Below are 19677 nucleotides of genomic sequence, written 5' to 3'. Positions count from 1 at the left end.
CCTGTGGGCGAGTCTGCTCTGTCTTAGGGGGTTGGTCGGAGCCAGGTCACCTTGACAGCAGTGGGTATAAAGAGTGTTAGGAGCCCTAGTGGCACAGCGGTTAAGTGCTCCTCGATTCACTGCAGTGTCGGCAGCTCAAACCCTGTGGGAGAAAGATGTGGCAGTCTGCGTGCCTCAAGCGGAATACCGAAAACGAATGTTTGGAAACCGATTGTGGTAGCACATGTACACGTCTGCTGGATGTGATTGAACTATGGAATGATCTGATCTAGGTATTAATTCCAATCAATTTAAAAAAAAAGACTACAGCCTTGGAAATCCCATGGGCCCCGGGTTTGGTGTCTTGGTTTCCAGCCGCACTGAACTCAGCTGTTGGTAATCGAGGCAGTCTAGCTGGATGTCTACGGTAGTTCATTCCCAGAATAAGGGTTAGCAGAGGCTGGGCCGGTGCCTGCGCCTGTGGCTCGCAGCACGGCCACTCATTTGTGCTGTCATTGGCTGCTGCTGTGCGGTTGTGGCAGCGTGGAGTAGTCGGACTGTATTAGGCCCCTTAGACAACTCTAACACAGCCCCGAAGAGTCTAGTATTTACTCTCTGGTCCTTTACCAGAAGGTCTTCTGACCTCTGCCAGTGGTTCTCAAAGTGTGTTCCCCAGACAGCACCAGCGGTACCTGGGGCTCATTAGGAGTGCAGGCTCTAAGCCAGGCATATGAGGGGCTTCAAACATCATGGGAAAATGGAATTACACGGTCATGGAATTTCCCCCTCGAGTTTCTTTGAAAACGCCCTCATATTGATTAAGAAACCCACTCTAAGCTTTCTAAAGCCCGGTTGTCTACGCTTTAACAAGTAGTTCCTTTTGAGCATTCTCATGCTCAAAAAGGCCTCAAAGCCACTGATGCAGAGTGACAGACACACTGCGATGTTTGTGGTTAGAAAGGGGAGCATGAAATTGCTTTTAAGAAAAAAGGCCACCTAGCCTACTGCCACTGCCCAGGCAGTTTTTCCATGACTCTGCTGGCCAACGCGGAAGCCAGCGCTGTGGTTCCTGGTGCGGGGGCAGCACAGAGCAGCTCGCTGTGGTCGCCAATTCTGTTAGCAGGAGCCTGCTCATCAGGGCTAACGGCCCTTTACAGCTGTGATCTCCATCCAACAGCCGTCTCGAGAGTTAGGAATTATTCGGCTCATTTTGTAGGTGAAGAGATTGAGACTTAGGAAGTTCTTCGGGAGAACCTGACTGCTAGGTAGCGGTGGATCCGGGGTTCGGATCCAGGTCTCTACTTTGAACCCGGGCTTTCATCCTACATTATTTGAGGGGGCTCCAAAAATAATTCAAGGAAAAATTCTGTTAGCTTTCAGTTTCTTTCTTTCCATGAACTCTTTGAAGCCCTCTCCTTGTACTGTCCCTCTTGATTACACAAAGCCTCAGGCAGATTGATTCCCAGGCCGCCTCTGGCTCTCTGAGTTTGGCAGCTATAGAGCCGTCCACTTCTCTTCCCCTACTGCCGAGGGCAGGGTCGGCAAACTGCGGCTCCGGAAATGACATGTGGCTCTAAAGTAAAACTGCAAAAACCGTAAGGGCATTAATTCTGATAACGCTGATTTCCTTTGTTTATAAAATATATTTATGGTTCTTGAATAGTTTTTAAATTGTGGCATGAGACAGGATTGGCTCTTCTGTCTCAAAAGCTTGCTGACCTTTGCCCAGGGTGCTCTTCTGTGGTTACATCATGTAGTCATTAGACCCATCCTAGAATAGACATTTTGATTTTGATTTTATGATTCCTAAAATAGCTATTTTCCTGTTGACCTTCACCAATTTGTAAGCATTCTGCTATCTGACCTGTGAGGAAGCAATAGAGTCAAGTGCTAAAATAATTCTCCCCTGCGTTCAGGGACCCTGAAGGGGATGCAAATGGAATTTACCCCTGAGAACCTCTCATTTCTAACCTCACAGATCCTATTGGAAGGGCCCGGCACATTGAAATTCAGCAATTTCTGCTTGGCGAAGGTGGAAGGTGAAAATTTGGAAGAGTTCTTTGCTTTGGTGACAGCAGACGAGGGAGGCGGAGACAGCGGGGACAGCGGACTGAAGAAGAGTATGCACAGCAGATTGAAAGGTAGGTGGACTGGGGGCCTCAGGGGAGGCTCACTCCAGCCGTGGCTCGCCCGGGCCAATACTTAGGCAATAACGCCGATCTTTTGTCTTGCGAATTGACTAATTTCTTGAAAACCCTAATGACGAAGAGAAGTCGGAATAACACACACACGGAGTTTATTGCATCTCCCGGTGCCCCCGTGTGTCCTGTGAAGACTACCGAACTGTGCTCCCTGCGTCTGGAAATAGAGCCGCGGGCCTTTCGTCTGAGGCACCGTGGGGTGAGTTCGAATCTCCAGGATTTGGGGTAGCAGATGACCCACAGCAGGGACTGCCAGGTCTGGGTATGGTGTTGGCTCTGCCCCTGGCCTAAGGGTGTCTGTGTGGCTCCAGCACTGGCAAGCAGGGCGCCCTCCAGCAAAGCCTGTGTCTTGTTCTGGGCTTCCCACGCCACGGAGCTCATGAGAACGTCGAGCAGAGGTTTCGTCTTGTGTACGGATGTCCACTCGGTGCTCAGAGGAGTGCCTGGCACACATTCGCGTCGCAGACATTGCCCAACGGCAGTGAGGAGCCAATACCCTGCAATTAGGCGCATTTCCAGGGAGGCATTCTTGGCTGGTCATTTTGACAGTGGGCTGAGACCTAGGGTGTTGAAGTAATCGTTCTGAAATGGTCTTTCTCACAATCAGCCCTCTGTGGGGCAGCATCAAGATCTGTTTCCTCCTCAGGCTCCTTGTGCTGAAGCTCTGTGGTACCCCTGATGCTGACGGTTAGGTTGGGTGCCGGTTGAGGAAGGCGCTGCCGGCGAGGAATTGGTCGTTAGGTGATGCCTGGGGTCCAAGGAATGGGGCCGGAACGGAGGAGCAGGTTACCTGCGGGCACCATAAACATGACCTTATTTTGTGTAACTCATCTCTTAGGACCAGCCCTGTACAGGACATGAAGAAAGGTTTGCGGGTCCCCCAATCTCTTCCCGACCTGCATTTTGTGAAAGCATCTTTCATTGACTCGTTTAGTAGCATGTTAAGGAATGCTTATTGGAAGCACGCCCCTGGAGTCCTCTGTGCTGTGGAGAACAAGGCCAGTGGTTCTAGCACCAGTCCTGCTCTGAGTGACGTCTGAGCCTTGCTCTGAGAAGACCCCCAGGAGGGTGCAGGTTAGCCTCTTCGGCCAGGCCTGGAAGGACACCCTCATTACCAGCCGCCGGGCAAAGTCCTTCTGTCGCTTCCTGTTGGCACACAGCAAACGTGGGGACCGCTCCTGTTTCTCCAGACTTAGGTCTGTTTTTGAGAATGTGCAGGTTAAGGGCGGTCTAGATGATGCGCAGGGAATAGGAAGTCATTAGACACCTTGCCTCTTGGCATGCGTGAATGGCTGGGCATTGTGGTGAGGCTGAAGGTTGGTCTGTCATCGCCGAGACTGTCAGTGTTGGTGCTTGCTTGAAACACTGGAGAAGTAAGAGAAGGAGAGAAAACCACCGTGGTGCTATTTCAGAGAACAACAGCTTTCAAATCAGGACACCCAGGTTCCAGTCCTGGCTTCGCGTCTGCCCGTGTGACCTTGAGACTACTGTCGCCTATCTTCTAAAAGTCCTGATCTGCTCTTGTCTAATAAAAGTAAGGGGTGGAGCTGGATCAGGGGTCCCAAGCTGCAGGGCCAGTCGAGTCATGTAAAGGAATGAAGTGGCCCAGTTGAAGAGGAGTCTTGGGGTGTAGGCCAGACCGGGCTCCTTTTTTGGCTTCATGTGGGCTGATTTGACAAGAGCTGGGAGCCGGGGCTGTTCCGTGAAATGAGTTTCAGGTTTAGGACCCACTACCACCAGTAGGCGAGAGGGTAGATGTCCAGATCTGGTCCTTAGCTGCCTCCCTGTGTTAGTCTGGGTATATTAGAGAAACAAATCCACAGAAACTCATATGTATAAGACAGAGTTTTATATAAAGGTTAAGTGCACATTAAGGAAGCATCCCAACCCAGTGCTGCCCAAGCCCACAAGTCCAACATTAGCCCATATGTCTGACACCAATCCACAAAGTCCTCCTCCATCTCACGAAACACACGTAATGATGCTGACTTCAGGAGGAAAGCCAAATCAGTGAGCATGTAAGCATCTTAGTGCTGGCATCAGGGTAGGTCCATGTGGCTTCTCCTCAGGGAGGTCATGCAGGAAGTGATCCTTGCCAGCTGAAGCAGGGAACTGGCCAAGGCAGCTGCACCCTGGTCCGACCATCACAAAGCAAGAGACCTGAAAACTCGAAAGGCGAGGCTCACCGAGTCATTTATCTCTCCTCCCTTCAATTGATCCCACAAGTGTTTATTGGCCAGCTTGGCACAATAAACTTTAATGATCTCACTCCCACTTTGTGGTGGCTACAGACACCGTGGTCTGCCCAAGGCCGCCACCTAGGACTACTCTGCCCATCACTGCATATGCACTGAGGCCATGCTGCCCGTGGGCTGTCCCCAGCCAGTGACTGAGTGTGGCAGATCTGTTCCGGGGATGAGTCCCCATGACCTTGCTGAACCCCAAACATGTCTAGATCCAACCTTCCCTCTCTTTCACTTGTGGGGTCCAACTTGCCCCGAGGTCTGACCAGTGCCCCGCCCCCCTGTCCCCAGGGTTTCTCATGGGCATTTCCTTTGATAAAATCTTTGCACTGTGAAACCTGTTTCAGTGTTGTCTCCTCAGAGGGCTCAGAATATTGTGGCTCTGGCCTGACCCCCCCACTCTCCCACCCAGTGTCTGTGTTCCAACAGCACACTGTGTCCCCATTGTCCTGTGTGTGTCGGACGGTGGCTGACCTTGCTCTCCCTTCTCCGGAAGTCCCCTTCCCTTTGTTTTTCCCGGGCTCAGCTCTCCTCAAGGAAGCCTTCGGTCTTCCTCGGCCTGCTTGGCCGAATTCCACTGGACCGAGTACTTACATAGGTCTTTCTCCTTTCTTCTATTACCTTCATGGTCTGTGCACACATCAGTCATTGACCCTTGGCTTGGAGAGGGCTGCTCTGATCCCGGCCTCTGTCTTTGTGTAGCTTCCCCCCTTTGCATTTGTCTGTCTCTAAGAAGAACAAGAATCATTGAATTTCGGGCCCATGTGATCTCATCTTTAATTATATCTTTATGTAATTAAATTATATTGCTTATATTTCTATTGGGGAGGCCTATTAAGTGGTGGGCAGCTACTTGGCCATCTAGTGGATCTTCTCTCTGTCTCTAACATATTAGCCAAGTGTGGGCAGGTATTCATAGAATGAATGAGTGTCCATTACAAAAGAGAGCTCTTACACTGTGTACCTGGACACACGATGCTCCTTGTCTAGTCACAGTGGTACCCTGAGGAAAAACTGCTGGAAATTTTCTCTCCGTAGAATTAAAAACAAAAAGTCATTGGTGGTTACTTGCTTTGTAGATAAACAACATCCTTTCTGGGAGACATTTAGGCAGAAAAGATTGATGTTGTCAAGTATTTTGTATTACTTGGATCCATAATCAGTGTGCATGGAAACAGCAGTCAAGAGATCCAGTGTCACATTGCATTAGGTGAATCTGCTGAACAAGACCTTTTTGGAGTATTGCAAAGCACTGATGTTACTTTGCGGTCTAAAGTTCACTCGACCCAAGCCATGTGATTTTCCATTGCCTCATCTGCATGTGAAAGTGGGGCACTGACTAAGGAAGACAGAAGAAGAATCTATGCATTTGAATTATGGTGCTGGGGAAGAATACTGAAAGTACCACGGGCTGTTAACAGGATCAACTGATCTTAGAAGAAGTCCGGCTGGAGTGCTCTTTAGAGGCAAGACTTCTAACATCCTTTGGACATGCTGTCAGGAGAGACCAGGCCCTGGAGAAGGACAGCATGTTTGGTAAAGGAGAGGGGCAGTGAAAAAGGAGAAGGTCCCCAACGCAGTGGCTGCCGCAGTGGGCTCAGGCTTCTGAACCTTTGTGAGGGTGGCACAGGACCAGGCGCTGTTTCGTGCTCTTGTGCATGCGGCACGGTGCACCCTATAGCTGTTGGGACCCCCAGATGGCATCTACAACCACCCCCACTGCCCCCTCTACCTCCTAGACACTTGCTGGTCCCTAGATAGTTCCTGTTCTACATATGGTGATCATTTAAGCTTACATCTTCCTCCCGGTCAAAGCCAATGATGAGTGAGGCGCAGTCACGGGTGTCGGTGTGGGGTGGGGAGTTGAAGAACCGGCACACCTGGCTACATTTGTTTCCCGGCCGTGGTGCCTGAGGAAGCAGGTGGTGAGTGGGAGCCTCTCTCGGCCTGGGCCTTTGAGGGACCGTGAGGAGCGGAGCCCCTCAGCTGACTCATAGTGGGCATGTCGTGAAAGCAGTAAGTAAGCCTTTGTTCGGAGGCCAGCCAGGTTTTGGGAGTTATTTCCAACTGCCCAACCCAGCCCATCCAGATAGTAGTGGTATAAACTGCAGGCTCTTTGTTCTTGACTTTAGAAATTGCCAAGGAACCCTGGTGGGCACAGTGGTTAAGTGGTCAACTGTCAGGTCAACTGTGAGGTCAGCAGTTCTGACCCACGAACCAGATCTTGGGAAAAAGAGTTGTGGCAGTCTGGTTTTTTTTGGGTGTAAAGGATTACGGCCTGGGAAGACTGTATGGGGCAGTTTTTCTCTGCCCTGTCCTGTCACGGAGAGTTGGAAGTAGATTGATGTGATTGTGTTGAAGGGGCATAGCGACTCGTGCCACCGGTTCTACCATCTGCCTGTGTGCCACTCAGCACATCGATTCCGGGCATCACATGGCCCCACCGTCCTTGCCCGGCTGCTTTTCAGTCGATTCTCCTCGTCCCTGTAAGCTCACTGGTCCCCAGTCTCCAGGCCCATCGCCTGCGTCGCTGTAGTCAGTCTGGCCTCATCTTAGCCGGGCTTCTTCCTTTCTTTTTTAAATTAATCGTTTGATTGGGAGCTCTTACAGCTCTCATCGCAATCCGCCCATTCACTGTGTCAAGCACATTTGTATATAGGTTGCCATCATCCTTTTCAAAGCATTTTCTTTCTACTTGAGTTCTTGGTATCAGCTCCTCTTCCCCCCTCTCTGCACCCGCTCCCTCGTGAGCCCTTAATAAACGATAACTTATGATTGTTTCCTTGTCTCACACCATCTGCCGTCTCCCTTCACCCACGTTTCTGTCGTGCCTTCCCCTCGTGGGGGGTGGGGGTGGGCGCTTCCTACTTAGTTTTTAAAAGAGCGTGATGCACAGAGCAGGCTTTTGTACTGGTGAAATTCTGCTGTTGTTTGGTTTTTAAGACTTCACGGTATAATTCAGTTATCTTTCAGGGTCCATCCAGCCCCTGGGATTACAAAATTTCAGAGGCCACAAGAAGTGAAAATAGCATTATACCTTTTCCCACATTGGGTTTTTGGTTTGATTGAAGTTATTGAACCAACTACCTACATGTACCATGCTTCTCTTTAATGTGTATTTTCAACATCCGTTTATATTGCTATATGTGCCCTTTCAAAATGCTCCTTCAAGTTTGAAACATTTCCGAATGTGAAGCACCCATACACTGTCCTTCCTGTGTGCGATTTGCTTCCCTTATTTTCCATCTCACCTGTCTCTCCCAGGTAGGTTGGACCTGGGGCAGGACGAATGCGTAATGACAGTGTTCTGTCTACTTTGTTGCAGGATGTCTGGTGTATACGGCACCGGAAGTCCTGAGGGGCGCCGACTTCTCCATCACCAGTGACCTCTGGTCTTTGGGCTGTCTGCTTTATGAAATGTTTTCAGGTGACTGCTTCCTGGTCCTGTTAAAATCAGAGCTAGACTTAAACACCAGACCCACAAACAGGTTACACCTGGCATCCGCTGCAAACACCTCCCCTATCAGATGTACAAAAGCTTGTTTGACTAAATCTTGATATGCCGTGATTTGGCTGAATTTCCTGGTTCCTGGTCATATGCAGGTTCCTAGGAATTTGTTAACATGCAGGCACTTCTCATGATGCTCCTCTGAAATGTGGAACGGTACCTACCTATGAGGGGCTTCAAAAAGTTCATGGAAAGATTGCATTGTCTTTTATTACATTTTTCCCACAAACTTTTTAAAGCCCCCTCCCCCTTGTATTAAATTGTGATTATTTATAGAAATCCTTGTGAAGGTACTTGGTGACTGTAAATTGACCTGTGCTGAATGGCCCAAGTAGCGCTTGCAGTCATGTTATCAATAGTAGTGATTTTTGTATATTTGCTGGGCTGATAACTGTTGAATTATAAAGAGATACGGGCAGTGTGCCTGGTACATATGAGCATTCAGCATTAATGTGCATACATTTACACTCATGTATTATCTGTACGTTATGAAATCCTGGAATGCCTGTGATTGAGGTTAGTTTAGGCTTGCTGGTGGCAGCAAGCGAGTGTTAATGTTGCATGTTTTCATGTTCTTTTAGGGAAGCCTCCATTTTTCTCAGAACATTTTTCAGGATCAGTTGAACAGATTTTACGTCAAGATCCTTCACCACCTGCTCCAAAAGGTAAGTTACCTTGTGATAAGAAGTTAATTTATATTTTACACTGTTTATATCTTTATTCTCTTTTTAAAAGTTGAGTCATAGCTCCCCAAAGTTACATTTTACAACTGATCTCAAGTTGATGATTTTAGAAAATAAAGATTGCTGGTGTGGTGGGTTAAACGTTGGGCTGCTCACTGCAAGGTTGGCTGTTTGAAACCACCAGCTTTTCTGTGGGAGAAAGAGGAGGCTCTCTGCTCCCATCAGATTCGCAGTCTTGGAAACTCTCAGGGTAATTCTACCCTGTCCCACAGGGTGGCTAGGAGATGGCCTAGACTCCGTGGCCATGAATTTTCTGCCCCCCCCCCCTGCCCCTTTTTAATGAAACAACATGGAAAATAAAGCACTACTAATTGTTTCCCTCATTTAAAAGTACAAGCTATTTTGTGCTGTTTTACCACAGGAAGTCCGGTTGAGTAGATTTGAGACACTCACATCTGTATGTGTGATTTTTGTGTATGTGTGTGTATGACTTACTTGTGAGTCTGTCTTGCCCAGTGTTTCTGCCCAGGGTTTGGAGAGACAAAGCGGGCCTTTCAGACTTCAGTTTAGTACCTTGATGGTAACATGTTTTAAACATCGTTTGTACTAGAGATAGTTGTATTTTAAAGGTATTGTAGCTAGTCTTAATTATTAATTATCGCCTATTGATATTTTTAAGGGAAGAGAAGCAAAAGAAGGCACAACCATAATATAAGGAAGCATTTTCTGTTCAGCACAAAATGAGCGAATCTTGAGACGCAAAAGGGAACAGGCTTCTATAGAAATTAGTGCTTTGAGTTTCTACAAGAAAGCCATTTTGCAGGCAGTTACTGGAGAAAATAGGATTATCAGATACTTTCATTCTTTCCAAACTTACTTAGGTGCAAAAGAAAACCTGATGCTTGATATTTTGTGTACCTTTCTGAACGTGTCATGGAACCACATTGCCTCACCCCTCCCCACTAACCTTACCTTATTTATTGTAAAACTCAATCATTCCTAACCCATCGTTATGTTTTGTTTGTTTTGTAAAGTCACAATATTGGTCTCATTGTTTTCTCCTTAAAGCTGAAGACTTACAGACTTATTTTATAAGGAAGAGAAATCTGAAAATGAAAGTGTTCAATAGGAACCCAGTCAAGCTATCACCGGGTCCCCATGCTCGCTGTATACACTCGAGGATAAGCCAAGTTTTCCAGCACATTTTTAATGCAGTTTTTGTGGTAAAATTAGGTGCCTCGGTGGATATTCGGGTCGGCTTGTACTTGAGCATATACAGTATTTCATGAGGGCACCTTCCCCTTCAGGAGAGGGGGAAAGTGCCCGTACGCACCACCTGCTTTGTCTCCAGGAGGCATGGCCATGCCTTTGGCCAGTTTCTTCCAGGACACTTTTCGTCGTAGACCAGCGAGCGGGCTGTGGTGTGTGTCCAGAAAGACAAGTCCTTTGGAGACTTAATGGGATTCTACAAAATCACCATACTGTGATTTTCATGAGTTCCCGATTTCAAAGGCCTTCCACATAGAGAGAAGAGGGATTGCCAGCCTTTTAACGAGGGTGCATGATAAGGCAAAGCTGGCAATGTCCACGATGCCTCATTCAGAGGAGGCGCCCATGTCCCTCGTTGAAGGCAAGAGTTAGGGGTTTGTCAACCTGCTGACCCCTCCTGAGGTTACTCAGCAATGAGAAAGTGAATGGAGACATAGTTGTTGAGATGCATGGTTTTTTTGTGGTCTAGGGGAAAATGTTTTAGAAACACTCTTTGGCCCTTCCCCTCTACCTTGTGTTAAATGCAGGCTAATTATTATCTGTGGATTCAGGGTTCTCTTAAATACCAATTTATGAACTTAAAAGACTTTTACTCTACATGTCGATCTAGGGTCTTATATTCGTGGCTACGTATGCATCTACTTACTGCTGTTTTTTCTTTCCTTTGTGGAAATTACTTTGCATATAGATTCTTCTCTTCCTAAAGCTTCTCCAGACTTTATTAATTTGCTGGAAGGTTTACTTCAAAAAGATCCTCAGAAAAGGTATGGGCAATATTTTAGTGTGAATGAATAGTAGAATTAAAAGATGTTCCTTGTGTTTTCTAAAGCAGTGCTCTTCTTAATACAAAGGAGCTGTTAAAAGTATTCCTTTGAAAGCGTGACTTTAGATTGAAGAATGTTTGGTACTCTCTGCTTGCAGGTGTTTTTTAAATCATGAGAAAGTTTGGAGGGTGACATGTTTGTGTGAAGCCCAAATAAACTGTTTTAGACTGTTGAACTCAGGGTGCTATTTCAAGAGACTGTAATAACGATAAATGGAATATTTTAATATTATTGTTTAAAATGGTGCACTAAAGATGAAAATGTGGTTATCTAGTGACAGGATAAGACACACATTGGGGCCACTCCGCACCTGCCTTCTTCACTTGTGCTGTTAGGGGACACTTTCCATATTAATAAAGACCTGCTTAGTCAGGCTAGCTAACTGAAAATGTACATGGAATAATCTCTAACAGTGAACATTCAGAAGATGGGCTGATTCGGTGTACAGTAAATCTGCAGTAAATAGCCTTTTGTGGGCTTTTGTTGTTCATTGTCCAAATGAGCTCCTTCCGAGAAGTTTCTGAAAGCGAGATGGCTGGGTCAGAGGCATGGCAAAGGGGGACATTCTAGGGAGGAGTGATCACGGCTCACTCTTGCCACCTTCACTGGAAGGGGGCTTCCTTTTGAACTCTTAAATTTCTGTCAAAATGTTCAATGGGAAAAAAACCAATCTCACGTATTGACGGTTTCTGTTTATTGCAGTGAATTGTGTGAGCCTTTGTGTAAAAGGGGGTTAGTCTATGTGGTTGCTAATTCTTCCTCTTTGATCAGCCATGCTTTAATTTTGATCTGAGGTTTTATTCCAATGCAGACAATTCTAATCAAGTGGTCAAATAACTTTTGTATTAAAAATTCACTCAGGTTCCCACCCTGATGCATGTGACTATAGGTGCATTCTATTAGTAGCAAAAGTTAATGTTTTGCAAATAAATCTGGGTTTTGGATGCAACGCAATGTCATTTTAATGTACACGAGCTAGCGCAGGTCACATGAGTTTAACCTCCAAACGCAGGTGTGACTTGTATGCGGGCACGAGGCTAATTATTCTTGAGTCTGCATGAAGTTGTACACAGGAAGCTGCTCAGGGGAAATGTGTCAAACAGCCGGGGTTAGCAGAATCAGACGCTGGCCTGTCTTTGGAACAAAGATCGCTAGTATCTGTTACGTTGCAGTAGAATTTCCCATTCCCGTTCCCAGCACCCTTTTTGAGAAGCAAACCCGTTCTTTATGTGGAGAGATGTTGAGATGAGGAGATAGGATACTGCAGAGCACACACTGGGGCCATGTCGTGGGGCTTCTCCATGACCAGTCACGTTAAGACCGCTTTATCGGTTGTGTTTTGTAAAGATTGTCGTGGCCCGGCCTGCTCCAGCATTCATTTTGGAAGGATGCTTTCACTAGAAAAGACCGGGACTCCACCAGTGCCGAGGATTCCAGCTTCAGGTAATAAGAGCAGTGTGCTGCGCGCCTGGGCCATTGCTGCAGCTTGTCAAGTTCAGTGTCCCCCCAAGTCATCCACGACCCTCCTCATCCAGCAGCCGAGGACGGGCGGTCCCAGGCTTTTATAACACCAGGAAACCGAACACTTGTTAGGGTTTCGGGGAAGAGCTTCGTCATGACACTTTTGTGTTTTTGGTGTTGCTTTTTTGTTTAGTGCGTGATTTAGTGTGGGAATCATCAGTTCTCCTCACATAAACAGTGGCTCCCTGCCTTCCAGGCGTGTGCCTTGCTTTGGCATAGGTCATATGCGAACATTAGTCATGTGTGCTCATTCGGGCTGGAAATGTTTAGAGCCCCGGGGAGTGATTTTGCCGCATTTCGTACCCCCGATGAGATCATCGGGCAGACAGCGTTGAGATAGACTTGCTGGCAGCCTGGGTCCTCCGTGGTGCCAGTGAACTTAGCTTTCTTGCCCGCATCCGCTGCACTTGCAGCGTGAGTAAGACGAGAAGTCAGGAGACTTCCAGCCACAGGGATTTTGGAGGGGGGTCTTCATTTCCTAGAGCTGCTGGAACAGTACCTCAAATTGGGGGTGCTTCTAGCAATAGAATTGATTCTCTCCCAGGTCTGGAGGTTAGAAGTGTGAGATCAAGGTGGTTAGCAAGGCCACGTGCTTCGAAGGCTGTGGGTGAGGGGGATGTCTTAGCCATGTTTGTCTCTGACCTCGTGTTGCTGGCTGGCAGCCTGGGAATCTTTGCATCCCTCTAGTCTTTGCCTCTGTCATCACCACACGGCCTTCTGTCTGTCTGTCTGTCGTGTGTGTTCGCGCGTGCGCCTGTATCTCTGTCTCTTTTCTTACAGGTGTAAGGGAGCGCGTCATACTGGACAAAGACCCATTTGAGGGGCACTAAAGAGAGGTTTAAGTTTTAGCTCCTACCTTTTGATGGCTGGCGACAGTGTCCTTCAAGAAGCTAATGTGTAGATGGCATTGGGGCGCCTTTCCCATTGCTCAGACCAGAAATAGAGGGCTTCTATGGGAGCTCTTTCTGTCTGTACCCCGTGTTCACTTCTGGGCTCAAAGCCTGCAAGTCCGGGCGGGGCAACACCAGGGGGAAAATGAAAACACACCTCGGGTGTAGCAATACTAAACTACGTTCCCGTGTCCCTCTCCAGTCTTCCACTTAACATATACTGTCATTTTTTCCCCTTGAAATGTTATTTATTTTGTTATTGAGAATATAAGCAGCAAACCGTATACCAAGTCCACAGGTTCCACATGCTCCATTTAGTGAAGCTGGCGGCTTTCTTCAGGTTGGGCCAATAGTCCCACTCTCCGTTCATAGTTGTTCTTCCCTCGTCAGCATGGACTCTCCAAGGTTCCGGTCCAGTCGTTCAAGTTGCCATTGTCGTTCGGATCCCATACAGATAGATCTTACGAAAGCATCCCATTCAAGGCAGGCTCTTTTCTGCCTCCTCCAACTTAAGATAAACTATTGTATAATTTAAGAAGACCTTGAGATATTTTTGGTTTAAATTTTATAAATTATCATAGGCAATACTTTCAGGGGTTTATTTTCCCTCCCTGGTTCCCAAATGCTTAGCATCCAGGAGAATTTGGAATTCTGTTCTACATTTCCTCCCTTTTGGTCAGGATTTCCCCTTTTGATCAAAATGTTCCCTTATAGTAGTTGGGAACCCTCTAGTTCTCCTGGCCTTATGGGAAAAGGCGGTTATTCATAGAGGCAGTTAGCCATGCATCTCACAACTCCCTCCTCTTTCTGACCCTCCTTTCCCTGTTGTTCCAGGTGACTCGGGATGAGTGCTCCTTGGGTGGCTGCTTGAAAGCATTTTTTGGTTTTAAATCATTTTATGGGGGCTTTCACAGCTGCCATAACATTCCATAGTGCAATCATACTAAGCAGTGTTGCTGCCACAATCAGTTTCAAAACGATTTCTCTCTTCTTAAACTCCTTGATGTCAGCTCCCTACTATCCTCTCGCTCCTCACCCACCATACCCGCCAGGAACCCTTATTTCTTTTTCTCCAACAGTTTTTTTTTGGTGTCATATCTAACACAATCCAATATATCCTTTCACATACAATTCTGCTGTTCAATCCCATTGAGTGGGGTTACACAGTCATCAATGCGATCAGCTCCCCATTCTCCCTTTGCAAGTTATTTATTTATGTATTTTTTAAGATCACTTTATTGGGGACTCTCACAACTCATGTTACAATCCATACATCGATTGCATCGGGCATATTTGTAACATATGTTGCCTTTATTGTTTTCTAGATGTTTACTTTCTATTGAGCCCTTGGGATCAGCTCCTTATTTTTCCCTCCCCCTCCTGCCCTCGTGGTCCCTTGATAGATTATAGATTGTTATTATTTTCATATCTCACACCTACCTCTGTCTCCCTTTCCCTCTGTTTCTGTTGTTCTTCCCTTGGAGGGGTGTGTGTGGCTATGTGCCATTCATTGTGACCGGTAACCCCTTCCTCCCCACCTCTCCCCTCCTTCCCCCTACCCTTTTGGTATTGCTATTCCCAGATTCTATATAATTTTAAATAGCATTGTTTACATAATTACAAATAGTTGCATTTATACCTTTAAAACAATTTTTATGAGGACCCCATTTAACAATAGTAACAAAATTATTAACCTTATAGATATATTTTTTTTAATGTTGCCTTTGACAGTGTAATTAATGCTACTTTTATACAATTTTTAAAACTTTACAAAATGTATTTATTTTTTTTCCAAGCTGTGTAGTCTTCTTCTTCTTCTTCTTTTTTAAATAGTTTTATTGGGGGCTCTTATATCTCTTATCACAATCCATACATTCCTCCAGTGTGTCAGGCACATTTGCACATATGCCGCCATCATCATTCTCTTCCTACTTGAGCCCCTGATATCAGCTCCCTAATCCTTGCAAGCTTTTAAGGTTCCAGGTACTACCCAAAGAATTAGGATGTAAAACAGAAAAATGCTGTTAGGTTATTTGACAGAGCTGTCCCATGAAACCGTGACCTAAACTCCCACCAAGGAGCCAGAGCCCACGGGGACTTCGGTTGTAGAGAAGCAGCCTCGGCAGCTACTCTCTGATTTACATATTTATTTCTTGGTTGTCATAATACATCACACAGCTTTTCCCCCTTCAACTTTTTACAGACATACAGCTCATTGAAGGCATTTACAGTAATGAACTGTGATCATTAACTTTTAATTTTTCCTGCCCTCCTGCCCTAGGTAAACACTGTAAACTTTGGTTTCTATGAATTCGCTTTCTCTTGTGTTTTTACACAAGAGAAGTCCTATCGTCTTTTGTGATTAGCTTATTTTCCTCAGCATACTCTCTAAAAGCTCCGCTATGAATCAAGATTTCATAGATCCTGAGGGGTATATCTGTACCACATTTTGTTTATCCGTTTCGCCTGTGGGTGGTCATCGACGTTGTTTCCACTTGTTGATATTGTGGATAGTGTGCAATGAATATTGATGTGCAAATCCCTATTTGAATGAGTCTCTGCCTTCAGGTCCTTAGTTAATTACCAGTGGAATTTCTGGACCTTATAGTCATTCTACTTTTGGTTGTTTAGGGAACCACTACACTACTTTCCGGGGTGGCTGCAGCTTATTTCCAATTTCCCAAAATCCTTACAACATTTGCTATGTGCTGGGCTTAAAAATGTTTTTTTAATTAAATACTTTTATTGGGGGTTTTTACATCTCATCACAATCCATACATTCCTCCATTGTGTCAAGCACATTTTCACATATGTTGCCATCATCATTTTCAAAGCATTTTCTTTTTTTCTTTTTCTGGTAGGCTATCTGCATTGCATTTTTATTTAATAAAAATTATTGTCAATTGAGTGAAGGTTTACAGAGCAGAACATTAGTTTTTTTATTTTATTGGGGGTTCTTACAGCTCTAATCCCATCTATACATACATCCATTGTGTCAAACACATATGTACATATGTTGTTCTCATCTTTTTAAAAAGTTTCTTTTTACTTGAACCCTTGGTATCAACTCCTCATTTTTTTTCCCTTCCCTCCCCCGGCCTCCCTCCCTCATGAACCCTTGATAATTTATAGATTATTATTTTCATATCTTACATCGTCTTCTGTAGCCCTTCACCCACTTTTCTGTTGTTCGTCTTCCTGGGACAGGGTTATATGTTGATCCTAGTGCTTGATTCCCCACTTTTCCCCCACCTTCCCCCTATCCTCCTGGTATCTCTATTCTCATCGTTGGCCCTGAGGGATTTATCTATCCTGGATTCCCTGTGTTGTGGGGTCTTATCTGTAGCAGTGTACATTTTCTGGTCTAGTCTGATTTGTAAGGTAGAGTTGAGGTCATGATATTGGGGGGAGGAATCATTAAAGCACTAGAGGAAAGTTGTATGTTTCATCGGTGCTATACTGCACCTTGACTGGCTCATCTCTTCCCTGTGACTTTTCTGGAAGGGGATGTCCAGTTGCCTACAGATGGGGTTTGGGTCCCACTCTGGGTCTTAGATGCCTGATACCTGGATCCCATCGACACCTCATGATCACACAAGCTGGTGTGCTTCTTCCACGTGGGCTTTGTTGCTTCTCAGCTAGATGGCTGCTTGTTTATCTTTAAGCCTTTCAGACACCAGACACTATATCTTTTTATAGCCAGGCACCATCAGCTTTCTTCACCACATTTGCTTATGCACCCACTTTTGTCTTCGGGGATCGTATCAGGAAGGTGACCATCATCGAATGCTGGGTTATTAGAACAAAAGTGTCCTTGTGTTAAGATAGTACCTGAGTCGAGGCCCAATGTTCATCTGCAACCTTAATTCTTAATATATAGATATGAGTACATAGTTCTATTCCCCTCTCATTATATATAAATATATTTACATATGTATATGCCTGTATTTAGACCTCTCTATATGTCCTTTGCCTCCTAGTTTTTTCCCTCTATTTCCTTTTACTTTCCTCTTGTCCCACTATCATGTTCAGCCTTCACTCGAGTTTAGTAATTCCTTGCTGTTACATTGCCCTTGATTATGTCCCACTAGGCCTCTTACACCCCTCTCTCCATTGATTTTAGTTCACTTGTTGTTCCCTTGTCCTTGGGTTTGTTGACATCCCCCTCTTTCCTTTCTCCAAACTCCCCTTCTCCTGTGTCCCCCCAGAGCCATCAGTCCCGTTGTTTTTGTCTACGGATTGTTCATCCCACCTATCTTATCTAGATAGACATACATTAAAAAAAATCATCCTTTTGGAACTACAGTGATAATTGTGGTTTTGTTTTATGTCTCTGGTGACTAATGATGCTGAGCATCTTTCCACCTGTCTGGTGGCATGTGAATCTCCTCTTTGGTGAAATATCAAGTCCCTTTGCTCCTTTTCTGATTGGTTTGTCTTTTGCTGTGCCCGATGCCTCTTCCATATTTTGGTCATTATATTCTTAGTGGTTTGTATGGTTTCGGAGTGTGGGAGCATCCCTTGGAGGTACTGTGGGCTTAGCTGCAGACCACTGCAAGAAGGTGGGTCTCATGAATCTTTGGGTTTCTCTGTGCACATAAAAAAGCTTTGTTTATACTGTCGTTTTGTCAGTGTGCACTAGTCTTATGAAAAATTTGGAAATGTTGTGAGAATTACCAAAAGGTTTCACAGAGACAAAGGGAGCACCTACATTGGACGAATGACATAGAAAGAGTTGCGCGACACAGGGTTGTAGAAAGCACACGGTCTGTGAAGCACAGTAAAGTGCAGTGCCAGAAAGTGAGGTCATACCTGGATTTTCTCAGTTGGTAGCTGGTCTTCCCACGTGTTTTTTTTTGGTGGAAATTATAAAAATGTAATTTGTGCACATGCAAGTACATTTTTGTTAATAATCATGGAACAGTGGTTGCAGCAGGACAGCGAAAGAAATTCAAGTCACATTCAGAAGAGAATGTGGAATGCTAGATAACATTGGGTTTTTTGGGGGGCCTTCCAAGCTTCCCCCTCCCCCACCAACAGTTTTATTGGCACATAATTTGCATATCATACAATTGAATAGTTCAATTGTTCAGTTATATCAAGGGGAGTTGTACAATCAGCACCACATCTATTCTCTCCCCATGCCCCCCATATTTAAATCACCTTTAAATGAGTTGTGCAATCATGGTCACTCCTGCCTTTGTTATGTATTCCCGAAATCCCCCTTCCCTCTGTATCGCCCACCTTCCACCCCTCCATTCCCTGTAACACCTTGTATCAGTTATGATCATTATACCTCCACGCCTCCTGTGCTTCACAGCTGGGAAACCCAGCAGAAGAAAAAAACAAATCTCCCTAAGGTAAGGTAAGGTTAAGATCATATTAGTATGAAGACGAAAATACAAATAATGCGTGAGAGGGAGAAGACCCCCATGACGTTCAAAAAGCCAGGGAAGAGATTTCTGTCCTGGAACCACTGAGAGATGCTTGCACTCAGAACACGTCCAGGTCGTGTCTGTAGGGAGGTCACCTGGCCAAGTGCCGAGTTCGATCCAGCAGAATCAAGATGACAGTGGTCTCTGCCGATAGTAAGGCTGAGCGGACCTGCCACTGGCTCGGTCTGACTGGACACTCTGTAGGTGGGTTTTGGCTCCCACTGCCCTCCATAGCCTTCTGCAAATTGGGGGTTCATAATTTTAGCTCAGATACCTTCTCTTCACCATATTTAAATTTTCTAACTGTCATCTTTGGATCATTTGTGTTAAGGGACGTATTATTCAGGCAAACCTGTGTTGACTATTCTGTTATATTTTGCTTATGCTTGTGTACATTAGGGGGTATCTCAGAGGGGTGCCTCCATTGGGGCTCACCCTCTTGAAGCTGTTTAATGTGATTCTCCATTTTCAGTAAGTGAAACCCAGGGACATTGAGCCTGTAAAGAAAGGAAACATAACAAGGGTTTGTGGGTAGGGGGGAGATAGAGGGGTGTGGGGAGAATAAGAACAGATGATGTCAAGAAGCCCAGGAAGGAAACGTATGTTTGGAGACTGATTGTGGAAGCAATTGTACAATGGCATATGTGTTAACTCCAAATCCCGCAGATTAAAAACCAAAAACCCAAACATGGATCCAGGAATGAGTTCTGGGCTTACACTAGATCCTAGCTCCACTTAAGAACAGATGGTTCTTATATCATGGTCCTGCTCGATACTCACCTTCCTGAGATGATCACTGAAGATAAGGGCACTTCAGCAAAGTGCGGTGAAGAAAGTAGACGGTGCCTGGCTATCAGTGGGAATAGGGTCTGGGGTCTTTAAGGAGGACCGGGAATCAGCTTAGTCTTTTCATGTTTTTTGGGAAAGTCTCTTGAGGAACAAAAGTTTATCTTTTGCTCCTTGTGCTTTTGTTAATCGTATTAGATCACCTGTTGTTGGAAGGCAGTCTGGCTCCTGCTTGTTCTTCTCAGAATGGTATAGTTTTAGTTGGTATAGTTAGGCCGTTAATTCATTTTGAAAAAAATTTTTTAATGGTGTGAGGCAAGGATTCTATTTCATTCCCG

The 19677-nt window shown here is 45.6% G+C and overlaps 1 protein-coding gene across 1 annotated transcript in view; it reads left to right on the top strand.

Moving 5' to 3' along the window:
- ULK4 (unc-51 like kinase 4) overlaps window positions 1–19677 on the top strand; it is a 606607-nt gene that overhangs the window by 9373 nt on the left and 577557 nt on the right. The window contains exons 5-9 of the mRNA XM_030886939.2: window positions 1958–2120; window positions 7749–7850; window positions 8513–8596; window positions 10572–10647; window positions 12055–12150. Of these exons, the coding sequence (XP_030742799.2) occupies window positions 1958–2120; window positions 7749–7850; window positions 8513–8596; window positions 10572–10647; window positions 12055–12150 (521 nt within the window). The remainder of the gene's footprint in view (window positions 1–1957; window positions 2121–7748; window positions 7851–8512; window positions 8597–10571; window positions 10648–12054; window positions 12151–19677) is intronic.

Source organism: Echinops telfairi, unplaced genomic scaffold (assembly GCF_000313985.2).
Source record: "Echinops telfairi isolate 266 unplaced genomic scaffold, ASM31398v2 ScPeMD7_4225;HRSCAF=4972, whole genome shotgun sequence".
NCBI lineage: Eukaryota > Metazoa > Chordata > Mammalia > Afrosoricida > Tenrecidae > Echinops > Echinops telfairi.
This window is presented reverse-complemented; position numbering and strand designations above follow the sequence as displayed.